This window comes from Mesoplodon mirus, assembly GCF_964341445.2.
Source record: "Mesoplodon mirus genome assembly, chromosome: 7".
Lineage (NCBI taxonomy): Eukaryota > Metazoa > Chordata > Mammalia > Artiodactyla > Ziphiidae > Mesoplodon > Mesoplodon mirus.
The window spans coordinates 12,296,343-12,316,055 of record NC_138983.1 but is presented as its reverse complement, the minus strand read 5'-3'; the positions used below and the strand labels follow the sequence as shown (position 1 = coordinate 12,316,055).

The following is a 19,713-nucleotide window of genomic DNA, read 5'->3' as shown; positions in this document are numbered from 1 at the left end:
GCGGCTCATGCCGGGGAAGGACGCCAAATCCCACCCTACTACCCCCAACACTCCCTCCCCGCCGCCCCCTCCAGGCCTTCCTCCCAGGCGCGGGCCCTCGGCAGGGTGGGTCCCGGGAAACGCAGGGCCCCCTGCTTTCTAGAGATGGGAGAGGGACAGGAGCCCCAGAGACGCCCCTTTTTACTCCCACCTCACCCGAACATAAGACGGGCCGGAAGAGGAAATTTAGTTGCTGGGAGGGCCTGGGAGCCCGGGAAGGGCAGAGGATGTAACCAGCAGGGGGCGCCCGAGCGTCGAGGTGCAAGAGGGCTGGGAGCCCGCTACTGAAAGCCGGTGGAAAGGGAGACAAGAGACAGACATCCGACCCAGACATGGAGAGACAGGGAGGGAAGGAGGCACAAGGGCAGAAGGGAAGCGACAGAGACACAGACAGAAAGCGAGAGAGACAGAGAAGACAGTGACACAAAGAGACAAATCATAAAGGAAGGAAATGGCAGGGAGAGAGTAAAGAGGGGAGGAAGGGAGGGAGGGAACAGAGAGACGGAGACCATAAAATATGAATAAGGGCGGGAGGAGAAAATGAGAGAAATCGAACGAGAACGAGGGAAGAATGAGATTATGGATGGAACAGAAAATGAATGGGAAAATGAGACCAGCATTTATAAAGCGCCGACTGCACGCCAGGCGCTGCGTTGGGCTCTGGCACAGACGGGAGAGGAGGAGCCAGAGAGCCAGGTGGAGGAGCGAGGGGGGTCTTTTTCTTTGCTCGCGGGAGCGGCCGCCCGGGACTCCCGCGCTTCCTCGGGCCGGCTTCGCGCAGATTTCCCTGGCTCTGGCCGTCGGCGCCGCTCCAGCAGCCCCAACCCGGCCTGCGCCGCTTGGCCACTGTCCCCAAAGCGGCTACCCCGAGGGCCCCGCGACTGTCCCGCGCCGGGGCGGCTCCCAAGGTCCGGATGCCCGACGCCCTGGACCAGGTCAAGGCCAGGGTGATCCGCATCGCCCCCTTTATAAGGAGACGGTTGCGTCGCGGGCCTGCAGGTATCGCCCTGAACGAGGCCACGAGGGGCGCAAGGGGTCCGGAAGAGATCAGAATGCCCCCCTCTTTAAAAGGAAGCAGAAGAAGCTCCCGTGAAGCCAACGCTCTCCTCCCACCTTTGAGTCTTCTATCCCCCTCACGGGCGATGAGACACACGCGCACCCAAACTTGCACCCGCTTGCAGATGCGTTAAGGGGCATACACACAGCACGGTACACATACCCTGGCCACCCATCCCCGAGTTTGTTTGCGCCAAACTCTCACACGTTTCCCATCCGCGCAGACACGCGCGCTGGCTGACAGCGGCTCACCCATTCGCACACTCACGAGCCCCTGCTTCCCCCGGCCCGTGTAAAAGATAACGTGCAAGCACTCAGTCACACCTGCACAAGCGTCCTTGCGCGCGCGTGCACGCTCATATGCACTCGATCTCGCACCCACAAACTCTTGCATATACTATTCTTATAGTCGCACACACTCAGGGATTGGGGTCTGGGAACGAAAGGGAAAGTGGGATCTTGGAGCTCTTCCAGAGGAGAGGAACATTGGAGGCGTGGGCAAAGGTGCCTGGGGCCCGGCAAGGAGGAGGAGGTGACCCAAGAGCCCGGCTCCTCCCAGAAAGTTGGGAGGGGGGAACTGGGCAAGTCCACGGGGTTCCCTTACACTACCGCACACACCCCCCCCAGGAAGGGATTGCTCTAGAAGCGTGGCGCCGCGAAGGCGATCGAACACAGTCCTCCGGATCCCCCAAGAAAGAGAGGGGGCCTGGATGGAGGGGGCTAGAAAGCCGCTCCCGCCTCCTAGTGGCCAGGAAAGGGTTAAGTCGGCAAGCTAGGAAGCGAGGGAGGAGCCAGCGACTGCGTGAAGGAGGGGGGTGGTTAGGAAGAGCATCCTCGCTGTCCCCACTCTCCCTCGGCGAGCAGCCGGCGCGCACGGACCGACGGACTGACGGACACCGCGCGCTGCCTGCGCTGCTGGGGGGCGCGGGCACCGGGCATCGACAGCCAGCTCGAGCCCCGTCCCGCCGCGCCCCACCCCGTCCCGTCGGGGCCGATGGCTCCTCCCGAGTTTCGCAGCCCAGGGGGCGCGGGGTAGAGCGCCGCGGCCCGGCCACACAGCCCGGGGACTCCCGGGCCCCCCCGGAGCCCCGCGGAGTCCCCGCCGTCCGTCTGGCCGGCTCAGGGAGCGAGCTGGAGCGCCCTCCCCCCCGCCGCCCCCTCCCCCGAGCGTCGAGACAAGATGCTGCCCGGGCTCAGGAGCCTGCTGCAAGGTAGGGAGACCCCAGCCTGCGGGAGGGCAGAGAGCATCCTACCGAGGCAAGCGGGGCGCCCCCTCCGCCAGGGCGCGAGGGTGGGGCAGTGGTGGGGGTGGGGGTAGCCTGGGAGGAAAAATGCTGAGCCCCGGGCCCCGCCCCCGCCCCCAGAGCTGCCGGCAGGAGCCGCGCACCCGACTCGGAGCCTGCTGGGCTGTGCGGGGAACCCGTGACCGAGGGGGGACGCAGGGGGCAGGCGGACCGGCCCCGGGGGGTGGGGAGGGAGGCTCAGGTTCTGCTGTCCGGGCTCCACCTGCTCTGGGGGACGCTGAGGACTCCGGCCGGCTGGGGAAGCGCCGACTCAGCAACTTCTCGTGCCCCGTGCCTCAGCACTTTCCAGTCACCGGGGAGGACGAGGGATGAGGGTAGGGGGCTGTCCGGGAGGATCGGGGAGCGGAGGGAGATCCAAATGGCCCTCCGCGGTAGAACAGATGGAGGGCGCTAGAAAAGGGATAGTTCCCCGAACTGAGTGACGGACAGACAAGGGTGTGCCAGAGACTGGGGGTGGGGTGGGGAAGGGGTAAGAAGGAAGGGGATAGGAAGGGGCCAAAGATGGAGAGAGCGGTCAGGGGAGGGCGATAGGAAGCGGGGGTGGGGGGGGTAGGAGGAGGAATAAAGGTTAGACGGGAAAAGCTTGGAGGGAAGTGAGACCCTGGTGAGGACAGAGGAAGAGGGAAAGAGAGGGGAGACCAGATTAGGGGAGGGGTGGGGAGAAGACCAGGGCCAGGGACCCAGAACCTGGCGGTGGGAGAAATAGGAAAGAGAATGAGGGCTGGGACCCTAGGGATGGGGAAGGAACGGGGAGTGAGAAGATCAGAAAGCCAGAAACCAGAGGAGGATGGGGATGGTGGACAGAGATGGGGTGTCAGGAACAGGGGAAGACGATTGGGATGAGCTGTAGGGTTGGGGATGGGAAACCAGAGATAGGAGAGGGGCTGGGGGTGATCAGGATGGGGATGGGGGCTGGAAAGGGAGGAAAGGAGGAAGGGAGAGAAAGGGGAGAGGGAGAGAGAGAGAGACCAGGGGGGCGGCCTAAGGATGAGACAAAGGGACTTCTGGTAACCACTTCCACGTGGGAAGCCCTCCATTTCCAAAGCGCCTGCCTGTCACTTCTCTTCTCTCAGGGAGTGGCCAGTGGGCCAGACCCTGGGCTCTGAGCTCAGGGCCTTGGGGGTGGCTGTGAGGGGGAGAGGGGGAAGACATTCAAGTGGGGTGGCAGCCTCCGAGGGTGGGCACCCTGGCTGGCTCCGTGCTGCCATTTATATCTCTGGGCCCTGTCGTGGGATCCTGCCGCCGCCGCCACGGTGGCTGCTTATTTTGGGGTGTTACATTCTGGCAGAGTGAGAAGCTGGTTGCAGCAGCTCTAAACCTCCATCACCCGCGTCAGTGCCTCCCCAGGCCCCTGCGTCACTGGCATCATCACCACCTCCGTTCTGTTCCCCGGCTCCCACCTCCTCAAGCCCCTGCCACCTCAGCATCTGCCCGGCAGGCCCAGCCCTTTTGGGTGTGGAGCTGTTGCTTCTTGTCTGGGACCCTGTGCCCCTCCTTCAAAACCAGAGGCCTTGACTCCCTTTCCAGGGAGTACTTTTCCTGGGGCCACTCTGCCCTGAGGGTTGGCACCCTGTTTCCTGCCTCTACACTGGGTCCATCTGCTTCCTTCTCAAGTTTCTTCTTTCACAGGGATCTCTGGACTTAATGGTGGCTCCTGGGCTGAGAACTCTGTTTGTGAGCCTTGGTGCTCCAGGATGATAGCCCAGAGTCCTTGACAGTGGGCCCTCAGTGAGTGGATACTTTTTGGCTCTGGGCACCTCAGTCTTCTGGGATCAATACCATGTTCTGGCCTCTCTCCATTCCCTCCCCTGGTCAGTTCTGGCCACATCTTCTGGACACTGCTCATCTCTTCCTGACTCCCAGGTGGGCCGTCCCCTAGAACAACCACAGCCTGGAGCCCAGGAGGGGAAAGTTGGAGAGAACCTGGGTCCTTTACCTTGCCTTGACCCTGAATAGCCACACAGAGCCGGTGTCATTGCTGGCCCAGCCCTGTGCACCTGGGTGCAATTTCTGTGCTCCCTTTACCCCACCCTGAGTGCCGTAACGCTCACACTCAGGGGTGGTGTCTGTGGATGATGTGGGGTCTCCCAAAGAAAGGTCAGAGAGTCCCTTTTGACATGGACTTGTCCAATCTGGGTTCCACCTGTACTAGCTGCATGACCTGAGGCAACTCATTTCATGTTTGTGAGCCTCCCTCCCCTCATCTGCAAATTGGGAGCCATAAGATTGATCTCACCGGGGCTATGTTATGTTGTGTTCTATGCATAAAGACATGTACAAATACAGTGGCTGGCACACAGTAGGTGTTTAATAACAGATGGTTTCTGCCCATCCTTGCTCTGTGCTCCCCTGCAACTCTAGCCATCACCTGCTGACTTGAGAGAAAAAAAAAAAAAAAAAGAGGATGGATGGACTGAGCAGAGAGGGTGGGGAGGCTGTTAGAATCGGCCCAGATAGTAGTAGGGGCATAAAATGAAGCCTTCGAGAAAGATAACCGAAGGCAGATTGACAGAGATTCGGTCAGGGCCTGGGCTGCCCCCTCAGAAATGAACTCTTCCCCTCTCCAGTCCTCAGCGGTGTGGCCTGTGAAATAAGGGGTTTGCGCTTGATGGCCGATGAGGTGTCCCCCACCTTCCTGCTCTGACACTCTGTGTGCCTCTTGCCCCCGTCTTTGCCAGGGATTCACAAAATGGGGGCCGGGAGTGGAACTGTGGTCCTTGGGGAGAGAGGGAAGCCCCGGGCCTGGAGGGAAGGAGTGATGGTGAAGAGCTGGGAGAAGCAGGGGGTGGGGAGGCGATGGTGCTGGGAAGGGAAAGGGCACACGCTGGGCAGGGGCTGAGGGCGGAGGCGGGAGAGAAAGGCTCGGCTCGGCTCACCGGGCCCGCTGCCTCTGCCCAGGAGCACTCCAGCCAGGCCTGGGGGCAGAGCACTCTAGAGCCCCACCTGCCCCTCCTCCTCGCTTGCTTCCAGTGAGAGCCGCAGCCTGAATTATGGATGAGGCTCCTTGGGTTACAGCTGCTTTGCACGGCAGCAGCGAGGACCAGAAATGGCAACAGAGCCACTGTTACGCCACGGCTGTCACGGAGGGGCCCCCTGCTCAGGGCCCCCCCTCAAAGAGCCCGCAGGGAGCACCATCTTGGCCTTGGGGAGGTGGGCCATGATGGGGGGAGATATGGGGGCAAGAGGGAGGGGATGTGGGGAAGTGAGAGAGAAGCCCTCGAATGAGGGCAAGCGGGGGGCCAGGGAATTGTGGGCTAGAGGAATGAGTGGGGCCCCTGCCAGCCCCTGCTGAGCTCGGCCTCCAGGCTGGAAGAGACCCTGGTGCCAGGGGACTGGCTCCCGACTCTGGAGCACTCTGGGATCACGTGTCCTTCCCTCTGTCTCTCCTGGGTTAACAGTTGGCCCTAGAGGCTGAGGAAAGAGCTCCATAATCCTTGGAGGGCTGGCGGCCTTCTGAATGAACACCCTGTGAGCCTGTGGATAAGGGGTGGGATTAAGGGATCAGAGAGGGATTTGGCTTTCTCTGGTGTCAAGTCCTTGGGGAAGCGAGCTCAGAGGGTGACTCCACCAGGAAGGGAAGTGCTCTGGCCGGTCATCAGGAGACTCCTTTCTAGTCCTTGCCCTGCCAATCACGTTGCTGTGTGACCTTGGGCAAGTCACTTTCCCTCTCTGAGCCCCAGCCATCACTTCAGTAGAACCAGAGCTTGAACCAGGTGAACCTGGAGGATTTTCCACCTCCAAGATCTCCTGTTCTAAGCCTCAAACCTCAGCCCTCCTGAAACCCACCCAGGGCTCCCTAACGGGCTCCCGCACCCCGCCCCTGCCTGGTTGGGTTGAGGGGTGAGAGACATGCTCTTCCACCCAATGTGGAAAAACTCGGGAGGAGAAAGTAATCGTGAAACGTCGCACGGGGGAGGGGTGAGAAGGGCCGAGAAACGCGGAGGTGGTGTGAACGAAGGGAACAGCAGCCGCTGTGTCACCGAGTATTACATCACACCCAGCCTACACACGCACGGGGCCCGGCACTCACACACACGCGGAGGACCACCGGCACACGCTTGCGCGCAGCGGCGCGGGGAGGAGCCGGGACGCTCGCTGTGGGCCGGGTGGCGTGGCGCCGGGGTCCCCACCCTGCGCCTTTGCGCTCCTCCGCGGGAGGAGGCACAGCCCAGCTTCAGTGATGTCCGCGCCACACGCGGGGCCTGTCGGTGCCATGTGCCCACCCCGGGCTCAGCAGCACTTCGTGTAGAGGGCACCCGGCTCCCACGCGCATTGACACACAGCAACCTCTGACACCAGGCGTCAGTGAAAGTCACGGACCCCTCAGGCTCCACCCTGAGGACCCAGGATCTCAGGTCCTTGGGTCCAAGGGCAAAGGTCTTCCTCTGCCTTCACAGGCGGTAGCACACTGTTTGGAGCAGAAGGTGCTCATTCCATGTGTGCCCAGAGAATGACTGCCTGGCTTCTGGAGTGCAAAACCTGCCAGATGAAAATCCCGAGACTCATCTGGAAGTCATGATAAAGGGTAGAGGTCAAGCTAGTTCCAGCCCAGAACTTGCATCAGCTGCGGTGAGGGTCAGAAGGCCAGGGGACAGGGATGGATGAGGGGCCCCAGAGGCCCTGCTATAGCTCAGGGATACGGAGGCCTAGACACGACTCTTTAGCCCCCAGGCCCTTGGGCCTCCCTGAGCCTGCCTCTCCATCTATATCATAAGAAGGCTGGGTCATAGCCAACCTTCAAAAGTTACTTTGAAAAACGATTATAATTATTTTTTGGCCGCACCAAGTAGGATCATAGTTCCCCAGGGATCAAACCAGTGCCCCCATGTGGCGGAAGCGCAGAGTCTTAACCACTGGACCGCCAAGGAAGTCCTGAAAAAGAATTTTTAAGTGACTTTGAATGAGAAAAGCCTGGGGTGTAAAATGCAGATTCCTGAGCTATTCCCCCAGGGATGCTGATTCTGCACAGGCAGGGCCCAGGAAGCAGCATTCTTTCCAGGACCCTCTGATGATTCTGCTGCAGGTGGCTGGAGACCCCCTGTCCCTTGGTTCCTAAGACCCCTTCCAGTGTGGAGAGATGAGGGAGGAGGGCTGTGGTCACCAGTGGGCCAGCAAGACCAGACCCCAGAGGCAGCCGGAGGGCCATTTTCCATGGGCCTTAGGTTCACAGAGGGTCTCAATTTAATACCACCTGTTCTCAAATGGAGTCAGTTTTGCTCCCCAGGTGATACCTGGCGACGTCTGGAGACATTTCGGTCATCATAGGTTATCATAACGGCAGGGGGAGGGGTGTTACACCTCTAATGGGTAGAGGACAGGGATGCTGCTAAACACCCTATATAGGACATCGTTGTATAGGACTGCCTCCAACAAAGCACTGTCCAGCCCAAGTCTCAAGACCAAAGTCATGGTCAAACCTACCATAGTGAAAACAGGAATGAAAGTAGACAATCACTCATCAAACAACTTTCAACCTATCACAGTGCTTCCTACAATGTCCTCTTGGCATTTCTTTATTCTTTAATATACCACGAGCCTCCAAAAGCGGAAGTGGCCAGGGCCTCTCGCGACTCTGAGGTTGCACCCAGAACCCCCCACCCAAGCTAGAAACGCAAGGCTCTCAGCAAGGGTCGCCTTAGGGGTGGGTGGGCGGGGCCCCTGGCTGGCACTCCCACGCTCGCAGCCCGCCCAGAGAGATCTCCGCGCCCTCCCCGCAGGTCCCGCCCCGGCCTGCCTCCTGCTGATGCTCCTGGCCCTGCCCCCAGCTGCCCCCAGCTGCCCCATGCTCTGTACCTGCTACTCGTCCCCGCCCACCGTGAGCTGCCAGGCCAACAACTTCTCGTCGGTGCCGCTGTCCCTGCCGCCCAGCACGCAGCGCCTGTTCCTGCAGAACAACCTCATCCGCACGCTGCGGCCCGGCACCTTCGGGCCTAACCTGCTCACTCTGTGGCTCTTCTCCAACAACCTCTCCGCCATCTATCCGGGCACCTTCCGCCACCTGCAGGCGCTCGAGGAGCTGGACCTCGGCGACAACCGGCACCTGCGCTCTCTGGAGCCCGACACCTTCCAGGGCCTGGAGCGGCTGCAGTCGCTGCATCTGTACCGCTGTCAGCTCAGCAGCCTGCCGGGCAACATCTTCCGCGGCCTGGTCAGCCTGCAGTACCTCTACCTCCAGGAAAACAGCCTGCTCCACCTACAGGTGAGCCGGCCCTAGCCCGGCGCGCGCGCACGCGCGCACACACACACAGCCCTCTTCTGCTTCCCTCTCTCCCTGGGGCCTCTCGGCCCCTCTGTCGCTGCTCACCCTTCCCGCCTCTGTCTCAGCACCTCTATTTCTCTGTCCCTTTCCTAGGTTTCTGTCCCTCCCACTTTCTCCAGGGGCTTTTCTTTATTTTGTCTCCTCTATCTTTCTCTGTCACTAACACCCCACCCCCCCTCTGACTGCCTCTGCCTGTCTGTCCGTCTCTCCTTTTCTGTCCCTGTCTGTCTCGCTCACTAACTTGCCTCCCCCATCTGTCTCCCTCTGCCTCTTCTGTCTGTCTCCCTTCACACGCCCACTCCACACACACACCCCCATGTCTGTCTGGGTGTGTGTGTCTTTCTGTGATCTCTCCTTTCCCCCTGGTTTGCCTTTAGGGGACTCTGCCTTTCCCCAGGCACTCCAGCCCAAAGGGCTTCGTGGCGGCTTTTCTCACCCACCCCCATGCCCTCCCACAACACGGGGAGGTGGGCAAGAGGGCAGAGCCACTGCAACTGGTATCCCATAGGAGGTTCCACCTCACTGGGTCATGGGACAAGGGGAAACCCTACCCTTTCTAGATTCCGTCCCCCAAACCTATCCCCCAAATCTGTTGTCTCAGTGCGACGGGTGAAGGAAAAAAAGGGTAAAGAGCTGTTAAGCAGCTGGAAAATGGATGCTCTGAAAACGGAAGGAATAACAGTCGTTGCTATTTATTGTTATTATTATTGATCTAAATATTGTTTATTATTGTCGTTATGCTGACTGTTTGACAGTCAAATCCTCCCATTCTATTTCCCCAGGAAGCAATAACACACCCTCCAAGCCCCTCTGGGAGAAAATTCTCCCTCGGCTACACAGCCTCTGGATATCCAAACTCTCCCCTCTCCCCACACCAACCTGGAAGGCACTTCCTTCTCCCCATCCCAGGTTGAGGCCTAACTGGTGGATTTGATGCTGATAATTATAACAACGAGAGCAATAATAATTTAACGTTTACTGAGCACTCAGAATGTGCTTGGTGCTGAGAAAAGGGCAGCGAACAAAACAGACGAAACTCCTGCCTTCGCAGAGAGCATTCTAGTGGCGGGGAGAGACAAGAAGTAAAATGTACAGCATGTTGGGAAAATATGTTGTGTGTTGTTATTATTGCATAAGTAATGATAATAATAGCCCACTAGCACGTAGCAGGCACACTATGCGTCAGGCGCTGTGCTAAGGACTTTGTGGGTATCAACTCTGCCATTTACAAGTGTGTGGCATTTTTTAACCTCCCTGAGCCTCAGTTTTTCCATCTGTAAAATAGGGGTAGCCATAGCACCCATCTTCTAGGGATTTTATAAGTGTTAAGTGCACGAATAATTTGTAAAGCACTTGGAACAGCACTTGGCATACGGTGGGCACGCTATAAATGCTTGTTAAGATACTATTTTAAAAAGAGAAACAAGCCTCATTTAACACTGGTCTCAGTGAAATGGCCCATCTTGGACCCTATCCTGAAGATATGGGTCAACTTCAAGGATTATACTGAGACCATGGGTGGGTCCTAGAACACTCCCTCCTTTTTCTTCTTCCTGACTTTGCACTTCATGGTTTCCAAAGTGTGCAAGTCACCTCATCTCATTTCTACAGCCCTGTCGGGAGATTGTTTATATTCCCTTACAGATGAGGAAGCTGAGACCAAGGGTCCCAAAGTCTCTTAAATCATTGTCCATGTGCCTGGGGGCTTAACGTGTTCTCAGTGTCACGTCAAACCTCACAACAGGCTGGCAGTAGGGATGGTTAGGGGCAGTAGGGACAAAAAATGAAGTTTCTGAGGCCACACAACCAGGAAGAGCTGGTGACACTTCAGGCTTCGTAGTCTGATGACACTTCAGGCCATTTTTGTCCTTCAGAACTCTCCACTGGGAGCCGACCAGGTGCAGGGGGAATGGTACTCAGAAGGACAGCAGAGCAGGCTCATCTTTGAAAGCACATGCTTTGTTTTGTTTTGGTTTTGGCTGCACCGCGCAGCATGTGGGATCTTAGTTCCCTGACCAGGAATCAAACCCATGCCCCCTGCAATGGAGCGCGGAGTCTTAACCTCTACACCACCAGGGAAGTCCGTGAAAGCACATGCTTTGGAGTCTGCCAGACCTAAGTTCAAATCCTGGCTCCTATACGACTTTGGACAAATCACTCTCTCCATTGCCATTTCCTCATCTGTAAAATGGCAATCATGATAGTAATTAACAATAATACTTACCTAAGACGTTTTGTAAGGATTAAAATTTAGCACAGGAGAGTCCGCCTGCCGATGCAGGGGACACGGGTTCGTGCCCCGATCCGGGAAGATCCCACATGCCGCGGAGCGGCTGGGCCCGTGAGCCGTGGCCGCTGAGCCTGCACGTCCGGAGCCTGTGCTCCGCAACGGGAGAGGCCACAACAGGGAGAGGCCCGCGTACCGCAAAAAAAAAAAAAAAAAAGAAAAAGAAAAAAAATTAGCACAGGGCCACATCACTATATGGGCGCTGTCATTATTATTGTTAATTATTATTAGTACTGTGACAACCACTACTACTGAGATCCTGACCTCCTTGTCAACATATATTAGCTGTTCAGATTAGGAATCTGGGGTCAGCAGGCCTGAGTTTGAATCCCTGCTCTGCTATATTCTGACTTATTTAACTTTAGACAAGTTGCTGCCCCCTCTGAACCTCAGTTTTCTTATCTTTAAGATGGGAATAATAAAAATAATACCTTCCATAAAGAATGGCTGTAAAGAGTAAATGAGTTCGTATATATAAATCACATAGTTAAGCGCTGAATAAATTTTGTCGTCATGACCTGATCCTCCATCACAAATGGCAGCCAGGGCCTGGGGTCAGGAAAGACCTGGGCAAGGTCAGTGGACACTCACCTTGAGTGGACACTGGGGTCTTCTGAAATGGGAAGTGTTGGTTCTGCACACCCCTGGCATGAATGGTAGGGGGCATCATGGGAAGGAAACATCTTCACACCTGGCCCTATATAGAAGAGAAAGAAAGAGACAGCCTCTGCCTGTGAACTGCCTGGAGAAACTAGGCTGGGAGATGCCACAGGCAGGTGCGGAAGCATGCGGGCTGGGCTGAGATCCGCAGAGTGCAGGTGTGACCCAAGACGCCACCGGGCCTGCCCCGAGAGGGGAGATCTGGAGGAGGCAAGAGGACCACAGCTTTTCAGGATAAGGAAGGTAGAAGTGGGAATGGGGTAGAGTGGAGGTTCTCACAGACTGTCTGCTGTAGGCCAGGCACTGTGCCAGGTGCGTTCATCACAGATTCTTACTGAGCAACTACTATATGCCAGGCAGTGTTCTGGGTGCCAGGGATTCAGAAGTGAACAAAAACTGTGTCCCTGCTCTCCTGAAGCGTATTTCCTACTGGAGTGGAACCAGATGATAGAGGCACCTGTCTCTCTTCTAATTGTGAGAGCAGCCTGCATGGCGTAAAAGAGCAGTCTTTACATTCAGGCAGATCTGATTTGCTCTGTGGCTTTGGGCAAATTACTTAACTACTCTAAGCCTCAGTAGACCCATCTGTGAAATGGAAAAAATGACCTGTAACTCAGGGGTTCGTTGTGAGGATTAAAGGAGATGCTACTTGAAAGGGGTTTAGTGTGACCAGTCCAGAGTAAGCATCATTTCCCCCATTCAATGGCTGAGGACACTGAGGCTCAGAGAAGTTAAGGCACCCATCCAAGGTCACCCAACTCGTAAAGGGCACAGCCTAGAATGAGCCCAGGTCTGTCTGACTCCAAAGTGCAACCGTTCAGAGCTCTGTCTCCAGAGTTCACGTCTGCCTTCCACTACATATCGGCTCTTGAACTCTAGGCCAGTCACTTGCCTTCTCCGAGCCTCCCTCTCCTAACCTCTGAAAGGGGGAGAATAATACTATCTGCTTCACAGGACTTCCCTGGCGGTCCAGTGGTTAAGACTCCGCGCTCCCAATGCAGGGGGCATGGGTTCGATCCCTGGTCAGGGACTAAGATCCCACACGCCACATGGCGCAGCCAAAAAAAAAAAAAATTATCTGCTTCGTGGGGCTGTGATGATTCGGTTACTACATGGGATCTGTGTAGCACAGAGCCTGGCACACGGTAAGCGCTCTGTTAGTCAGCTGCTGACGCAAACGATGGCGATGATACCCAGCCTAGATCGGTGAGCATTGTGAGTGGGGTGCCTGGCGCGGAGCAGACACTCAGTACAGCTTTCTTGAATGAATGACGTACATTCCAGGACTCACTCGCTCATTAATATCAGATGAGGATGGATCTTAATGATCAACGATCTCAAGTCCCTTGTTTCACAGATGAAAAAAAGTGACGCTCAGAGAGGTGCCCGGAGCTGCCCAAGGTCACACAGCGCAGCAGCTGATTTGACCAGTGCCAGAGACTGGAGCTGGGAGGCTGGAGGGAGGCAAGGTTAAGAACAGGATGCTGTCCAGGGAAGGGGGCAGGGATGCTGCGTTGAGGTTCCAAATGGTTTCAGAGAGCTGTGAACTGGCCAGGGGGAGGTGAGGGAAATGTGGTTTTCAAAATGGACGAGGATGACTTTAACAGACACTCTCTGCCCAGAGGGAGGGCACGGTAGGGAGTGTGGTGGGGGAGGGGGAGGGCTGTGAAGGTCAAGAGCTTCTTAATGCACAGAGAACCATTTTAGAGGAAGGACCGGATCTGAGAGCTGCAGCCTAGGAAGTGACAACAGGATTTGGCAACAGCTGTGGATGGGGGTTGGGGGAATGGACCCCCAGGCTGAGGCTCAGAGCAGGAGGGGCAGGACTTTTGCCAGGGGAAGGAGAAGGAGATTGGAATCAAGGAATCCTGTAGCCCAAAAACTGGGGCTGTAGGTCAGAGGTGCCTGAATTCCCTAGCATCCCTGAACTTCTGGTCTTCCCTTCCTGACTTCCGGAAGTCCCAGAGGGCCAATCACCTCTGCTCCCTCTATACCCCACCCCACCCCATAATTATCCTTTGACCAGGTATCTCTGGGCGTGTCCTACTCTTGCTAACACTCCATTAAAAAGAGAAACCCTAATTAGGTGTTTGAGTGGAAGGGATTCAACCCACTCCCTGGGGGGGCCAAGAAGAAAAGGACAAGGACACCAGGCCATGCTGGGCCAGGCTGAGGCCACGGACGTGCAGGGAGCCCTCCACTGGAGACCTGAGCTGGGCGTGGGGCCGTGGCAGCAGGAGGTGGAGAAAGCTGGTGTCACAGGCAGCCGAGAAGGTTGAGGGGGACGGATCTCAATGTGGCCAAGAGGAGGGTTCTTGGCAGGCTCAGTTCCTGTAGCAGAGAGGGCGGAAGCCAGATGGGAGGGGGCGAGAAAATGCAGGAGCACAGGAAGGCGGAGGCTGTGAGTGTGGGCTGGGAGTCAACGCCCTCCCCCCACCTGAGAGCCTGAGACCAGGCTCCTGGGTGAGGTGGGGGGATCATCTCCCCAGGCAGGGAAGGGTGGGAGAGGCACCGCCAGGAAACGGGAATCCAGGGTGAGCTGGTTTGAGCACAGAGGATGCCCCTGTCCCCCAGAACCAGACCCCCCTGGGTCTGCTGACCACAGTGATGTCCTCCACAAGAGGGGAGGACCTCAGTACTGGGGCTCTGGTCCCCTCTCTGGCAAGCCCTTCATCTCTCTGGGTCTCAGTGCTCTCCTCTGCAGAAACGCAGGCTAGGCTGGTGCACCCGGAAGCACTAATTCCCAAATCTGGTTGACCATGACCAATACCTTGGTGAACTGGTTAAAATGAAGGGCCAGCCCCCTGCTCTCTCCCCTCCATGGAGCATACCCGCTCCTCCACTCCCCTGAACCACAGTTCAAGGTCCTTCCAGCACTAATGTGGTCTGATTCAGAGACTCCCCAGCCTTGGGCAGGTGGGACAGCCCCTCTAAGGGGACAGTGATGCAGGGCATGGGGCAGCAGGCTTCCTTCCCCTCCCCTCCCGCCTCTGTGGGGTGGAGCTGATATAGTCCCCTTAATGTCCCAGCCCAGTAGCAGAACTTTGGGGTCCCAGGAAGCTCCTCTATTAGAGGAAAATGGATGGGACCTAATTCTAACTAAGACTCTATTGTCATAATAACCACCATTTATTGATGGTGGTCTGTGTGCCCACAGGGTACGGCATCCTTACAGGATCTCATCTAACCCTCCCTCAGCCTGCTGAAAGAGTTGTTCTCTGAGTTACACACACTGAGGAAACAGGCTCAATGAGGCTAAATAACTTGCCCAAAGTAACGCAGCTGGGAAGAGGGCAAGCTGGATTTGAGCCAGGGTTCTGCTGACACCTGAGCCTGTGGGCTTCATCACTGGACCGAATCCCCATGTGCCAGGCCCTGTGCCCGGCACTTCACCCATCTGATATGTATGGGGATTGTCTTCTTTAATCCTCAAAACAAACCCAGGGGGAGGTACATTCACCTCCATTTTAAAGACTGGCTTGGCCAGATTGCTGGCTTGGCCAAGTTCACAATAATGGCTAACTCACAGAATGCCCACCACATGTATTAATACATGTTGTTTCATTTAATCTCCACATGTTACAGATGAAGAAACTGAGTCATAAGGATACTGAGTGACTTGCTCAAGTGTCAGTTAATAAGGCCAGGATTTGAAAGTCAGGGAGTCTGAAAGTCAGCATACTTAGCCAAATCAGAGGTTCTCATTCTCCAAGCGTGGTCCTCCCACCAGCAGCATCAGTACCACCTGGGAACTTGTAAAGACGTGCAGAATCTCACCCCCCCGCCGCCCCCCCCCCCCCCCCCCCCGCTCCAAGACCTGCTGAATCAGAAACCCTGCGGGCAGGGCTCAGGAATCTGCAGGGGATTCTGATGCACCCCCAAAGTTTTAAGAACTATATTGCGTTTCTCACATTAACCTCTAAATAGGTTAGAGGAGGCAGGATTAGAACCCAGGACTCTATGAATCAGAAGGTCAAACCCCTTCTGTTCTACCACAATGCTCCCCTTCTTTCCCAGATTTCTTCGGTGCCTGTCTCAGAACCACTCACCACTCTTATTCTCTCCCCTCCGGCCCCCCCGCCCCGCCCCGCCAGGATGATCTGTTCGCGGACCTGGCCAACCTGAGCCACCTCTTCCTCCACGGGAACCGCCTGCGGCTGCTAACGGAGCACGTGTTCCGCGGCCTGGGCAGTCTGGACCGGCTGCTGCTGCACGGGAACCGGCTGCAGGGCGTGCACCGCGCGGCCTTCCGCGGCCTCAGCCGCCTCACCATCCTCTACCTGTTCAACAACAGCCTGGCCTCGCTGCCGGGCGAGGCGCTCGCCGACCTGCCGGCGCTGGAGTTCCTGCGGCTCAACGCCAACCCCTGGGCGTGCGACTGCCGCGCGCGGCCACTCTGGGCCTGGTTCCAGCGCGCGCGCGTGTCCAGCTCCGACGTGACGTGCGCCACGCCCCCGGAGCGCCAGGGCCGCGACCTGCGCGCCCTCAGCGAGGCCGACTTCCAGGCCTGCCCGCCCGCCGTGCCCACGCGGCCCGGCAGCCGCGCCCGCGGCAACAGCTCGTCCAACCACCTGTACGGGGTGGCCGAGGCCGGGGCGCCCCCCGCCGACCCCTCCACCCTCTACCGAGACCTGCCAGCCGAAGACCCGCGGGGGCGCCAGGGCGGGGACGCACCCACCGAGGACGACTACTGGGGGAGCTACGGGGACGAGGACCAGCGGGGCGAGCAGACGTGCCCCGGCGCTGCCTGCCAGGCGACCCCGGACTCCCGCGGCCCCGCGCTCTCGGCCGGGCTCCCCACCCCTCTGCTTTGCGTCTTGCTCCTGGTCCCACACCACCTCTGACTGCGGTGCTGAGACTGAAGAGGCCGGTGTGTCTTGCTGCCCCTCATCCCCCATCCTCCATCCCCAGCTGCGGCTCCGGCCCAGGCCCCGCCCTCTGGCCTTGAGGCCTTGCTGCCTTCTTTCCCCTCCCAGCTCCTCTCTTCCCCTGGGACCAGGCCACCTCTCCCTGCCTCTCAGGCTGCTGGCTTATGGCAGCCCCAGGAGGACACATCTGGTGGCTCAGCCCTATTCTCCCCAACTCTGGCCGTTAACCCGTTCCCATCCAAAGGCTGGGGTGGACACCCCAGGCAGCCGCTGACCCCTTCTTCCAGTGCCCACAGTGGACTCGGGAGGGGCTTTGTCTGCAGAGCATCTTCCACCAGCAGAGCCTTTGGAAGCTCCCGGGAAGGGAGCCCTGACCAGGAGCCCTTTGGAGGGATGCTTCAGTCGGGGCCAGGCCAACCCTAGGCCCCTGCTTATCCTAGCACCCCTCAACCTCCCGACACTGGAGAAATACTTTTCTCCTATGTCTACCTTGGACACTTTTTAGGGTGCCTGGAGAGAACTTTCCTCTCCACCATGGCCCCTGTGTGGTGAAGATCAACAGAAGTTGTTTGGGGAAAAAAAAAAATTTATTAAAAAATTCTATTATTTTATCTTCTGTAAGATTTGTTGGCTCAGGTCCTCAAAAGTGGGAGGAGGGGGCTTCCCTGGTGGCGCAGTGATTGAGAGTCCGCCTGCCGATGCAGGGGACACGGGTTCGTGCCCCGATCCCGGAAGATCCCACATGCCGCGGAGCGGCTGGGCCCGCGAGCCATGGCCGCGGAGCCTGTGTGTCCGGAGCCTGTGCTCCGCAACGGGAGAGGCCACAGCAGTGAGAGGCCCGCGTACAGCAAAAAAAAAAAAAAAAAAAAAAAAAGTGGGAGGAGGGCTTAGAACCATCAGGCTTTCAGGGCCAGGAGGGTTAGAAAAAGGGGAACCATTTCATGCTATCAAAGTGCTTCTTGCTGTTTTCCCATGACAAGAAGCTGAAGCCTCAGGAACAGAGTTGTGACCCTGGAGTCCCAGGCAGGACAGGTGAAATCTGAGAGCCAGGAGTGGGTGCTAATGGCACCTCACCTCCTCATTTGTCCAGGAGAAGCAGCTACAGACGACCCTGAGTTGTCTATGCCTGAGGATCTAAGCCTGGGGAAGGCCTCCAGCCTGGCTAACCGTTCTCTCTGAGGCTCTGTTCCTTCAGGAAGGGAGAGCAGTTCCCTCTTTCCCCTGCAAGGAGTAACATGGTCACAGCCATGGTCACAGCCAGCCCAAACATGACTTTGGATAAATCTGAAAAAGGCACCTCTTCCTCAGGGGAACCCAGCCCCATATCACAGCAAACACTAGCAAACAGAGCATAAGGCTGGATTTCAGCTCACACTTGCCCCCTCAGCTGATTGCCCTTGTGCAGTGTACAGCCTGCACAGCTGTACACAGCAACCTTGTAGACAAATGGTCTCTTTCCCTTGGCTCCTGTGAGGTAGACGTCATCAGGGAGGAATCAGGTCAGAGAAGCAGTTCTCCAAGCAGGTTAGAGGAGAAATCAAGGGGCTAGGGTGATCAGAGGGACAAGAATCACAAGCTGGGGTGTCTTGCTGGCTTGAGGTGTGATCAGAAGCTTCATCTTTCCAGTGTGTGGAGGACAGGCTGGGGAAAGGGAAGAGCCCTGGCTAAGAAGGACTTGGTTGAGTCTCATCCAACAGAAGCAACTGGGGAGACATTTGATGGTTTAAATTTAGGGTTAAAAAAAATCTAACTTGGGATCTGGGGGATGGAAAGAGAGGGTACCTGGGTGCCAGGGCTCAAGGATGCTGAGATTCTGTGGCCCTGGCCAGACAAGTCAGAAGGATAGTGGGGAGAGGAGGCAGAAACGGGACAGAGTGAACATCTAAGGCCTGAAGCTGGTGGACTTTGGATCAAGATGTGGGGTTGGGGTGGGGGGATAGTGCCCCCCAAGTCTGGGGTCTCATGGGGGCCTGTGTCAGGATGGCTTTGAGGAGAGTAATGAGGGGGGCTAGGGGGCCAGCCAGGCAAGAGCTCTGAAGGAGGGATTGCTGGGGCCTGGGCAGGGGGAGGAGGGAAGATGCTGGGAACTCAGAAGCAGGCAGTCCAGGTCACAGAATTTTCGTTGTGAAATATTCATGGGCCTTTGGTCCAGATGCTATTTCAGAGCAGTGAAAGCAAGCGGAGTGTGTGAGCCTCAGGAAGAAGCCTACAGCAATGCCACTTTCCCCCACCCCCGCCCAGACAGACCCACGGACGCCCATCACGTGCACACCCACACACGCTCTCTCACACACACTAACACAGAGCGGAGCTAGAGAGCACGTGCAGGCATGCCAATACCCACGGGTCCCACACACAGAGGGATGCACCCCCAAATACCGACACGCATGTGCAGCTGCTCACATGGGTCCCCGCCCATGACATGTCACACACACGGACCCCAGCCTCTCCAAACAACCCAGACTGATAACCCTGAGCCACACACCCTGAAATAGGAGGGACTTTCAAGGCCATCCAGTCCAAACCCCACCACTGCTCCGAGGGGGGCAACGGAGGCCCAGAGATGGGAAGTGATGTGTCCAAGACTTCCCAGCCCTGAAAGGAACAAAACTCATTCACCTCCTGCATCCTGAGTGTATACCCACATGCTGAGTTCTCTCTGTCTGCCTGACACCAGTGGTAGTTAACTCCTCCCTTTCTTTGATGTCCTGTCTCTGCTCGCTCACCCAGCCCCCTCGCAGCCCCCATCCAGCCCTTCCTTTCCATTCCTCCTGCTACCTCCCTGCTTCATCTCATTACCTCATGCCTAGAATATAGAAGAAAATAGCAATAACCTCCTCTCTGGTTTTCCTCCATTCACTCTCTCTCTCCCTCCCACTCAACTGGCCCCTGTTGGCCAGATTCATGTGACCAAAGTTTGCATTATGTCATTCTGTTACTCAGGAACGTACAATGGCTCCCTATTGCCTACAGGTTAAAGATAAAACACCTTAGCAAAGCATCAAAGATCCTTTAGAGTCTGGTCCCAACTGCCTTTCTAGCTTTCTCTCTCGTGGCCTCCTCCCAAACCTTCACTCCAGCTAGAAAGATTGTATCATGCTGGCCATCAGTTACCATGTACTTGAAACCCACAAACCTACTTTGAACCCTCCCCCAAATTCCTCAATCTCCCCCAAACTAGGAGCCTTCTCCCCCTGTCCTCAGATGACAGACTCCAGAGCCCTTCCCCAAGGCCAAAAC

General features: G+C 57.1%; 1 protein-coding gene across 1 annotated transcript; it reads left to right on the top strand.

Moving 5' to 3' along the window:
* Positions 1 to 1,934: 1,934 nt before the first annotated feature.
* RTN4RL2 (reticulon 4 receptor like 2) lies at positions 1,935 to 17,041 on the top strand. The gene is made up of 3 exons (XM_082627761.1): positions 1,935 to 2,306; positions 8,117 to 8,598; positions 15,700 to 17,041. Exons 1-3 carry the CDS (start codon positions 2,276 to 2,278, stop codon positions 16,447 to 16,449), a joined length of 1,263 nt encoding a protein of 420 aa, XP_082483887.1. The 5' UTR covers positions 1,935 to 2,275; the 3' UTR covers positions 16,450 to 17,041.
* Positions 17,042 to 19,713: the final 2,672 nt, after the last annotated feature.

Excerpts from the sequence above, each read along its gene's own strand:
- RTN4RL2 (XM_082627761.1), top strand. The coding sequence starts at position 2,276 with ATGCTGCCCGGGCTCAGGAGCCTGCTGCAAG. Across the intron at positions 2,307-8,116 it reads GCTCAGGAGCCTGCTGCAAG|GTCCCGCCCCGGCCTGCCTC; the intron begins GTAGGGAGACCC and ends CCCTCCCCGCAG. Across the intron at positions 8,599-15,699 it reads ACAGCCTGCTCCACCTACAG|GATGATCTGTTCGCGGACCT; the intron begins GTGAGCCGGCCC and ends CCGCCCCGCCAG.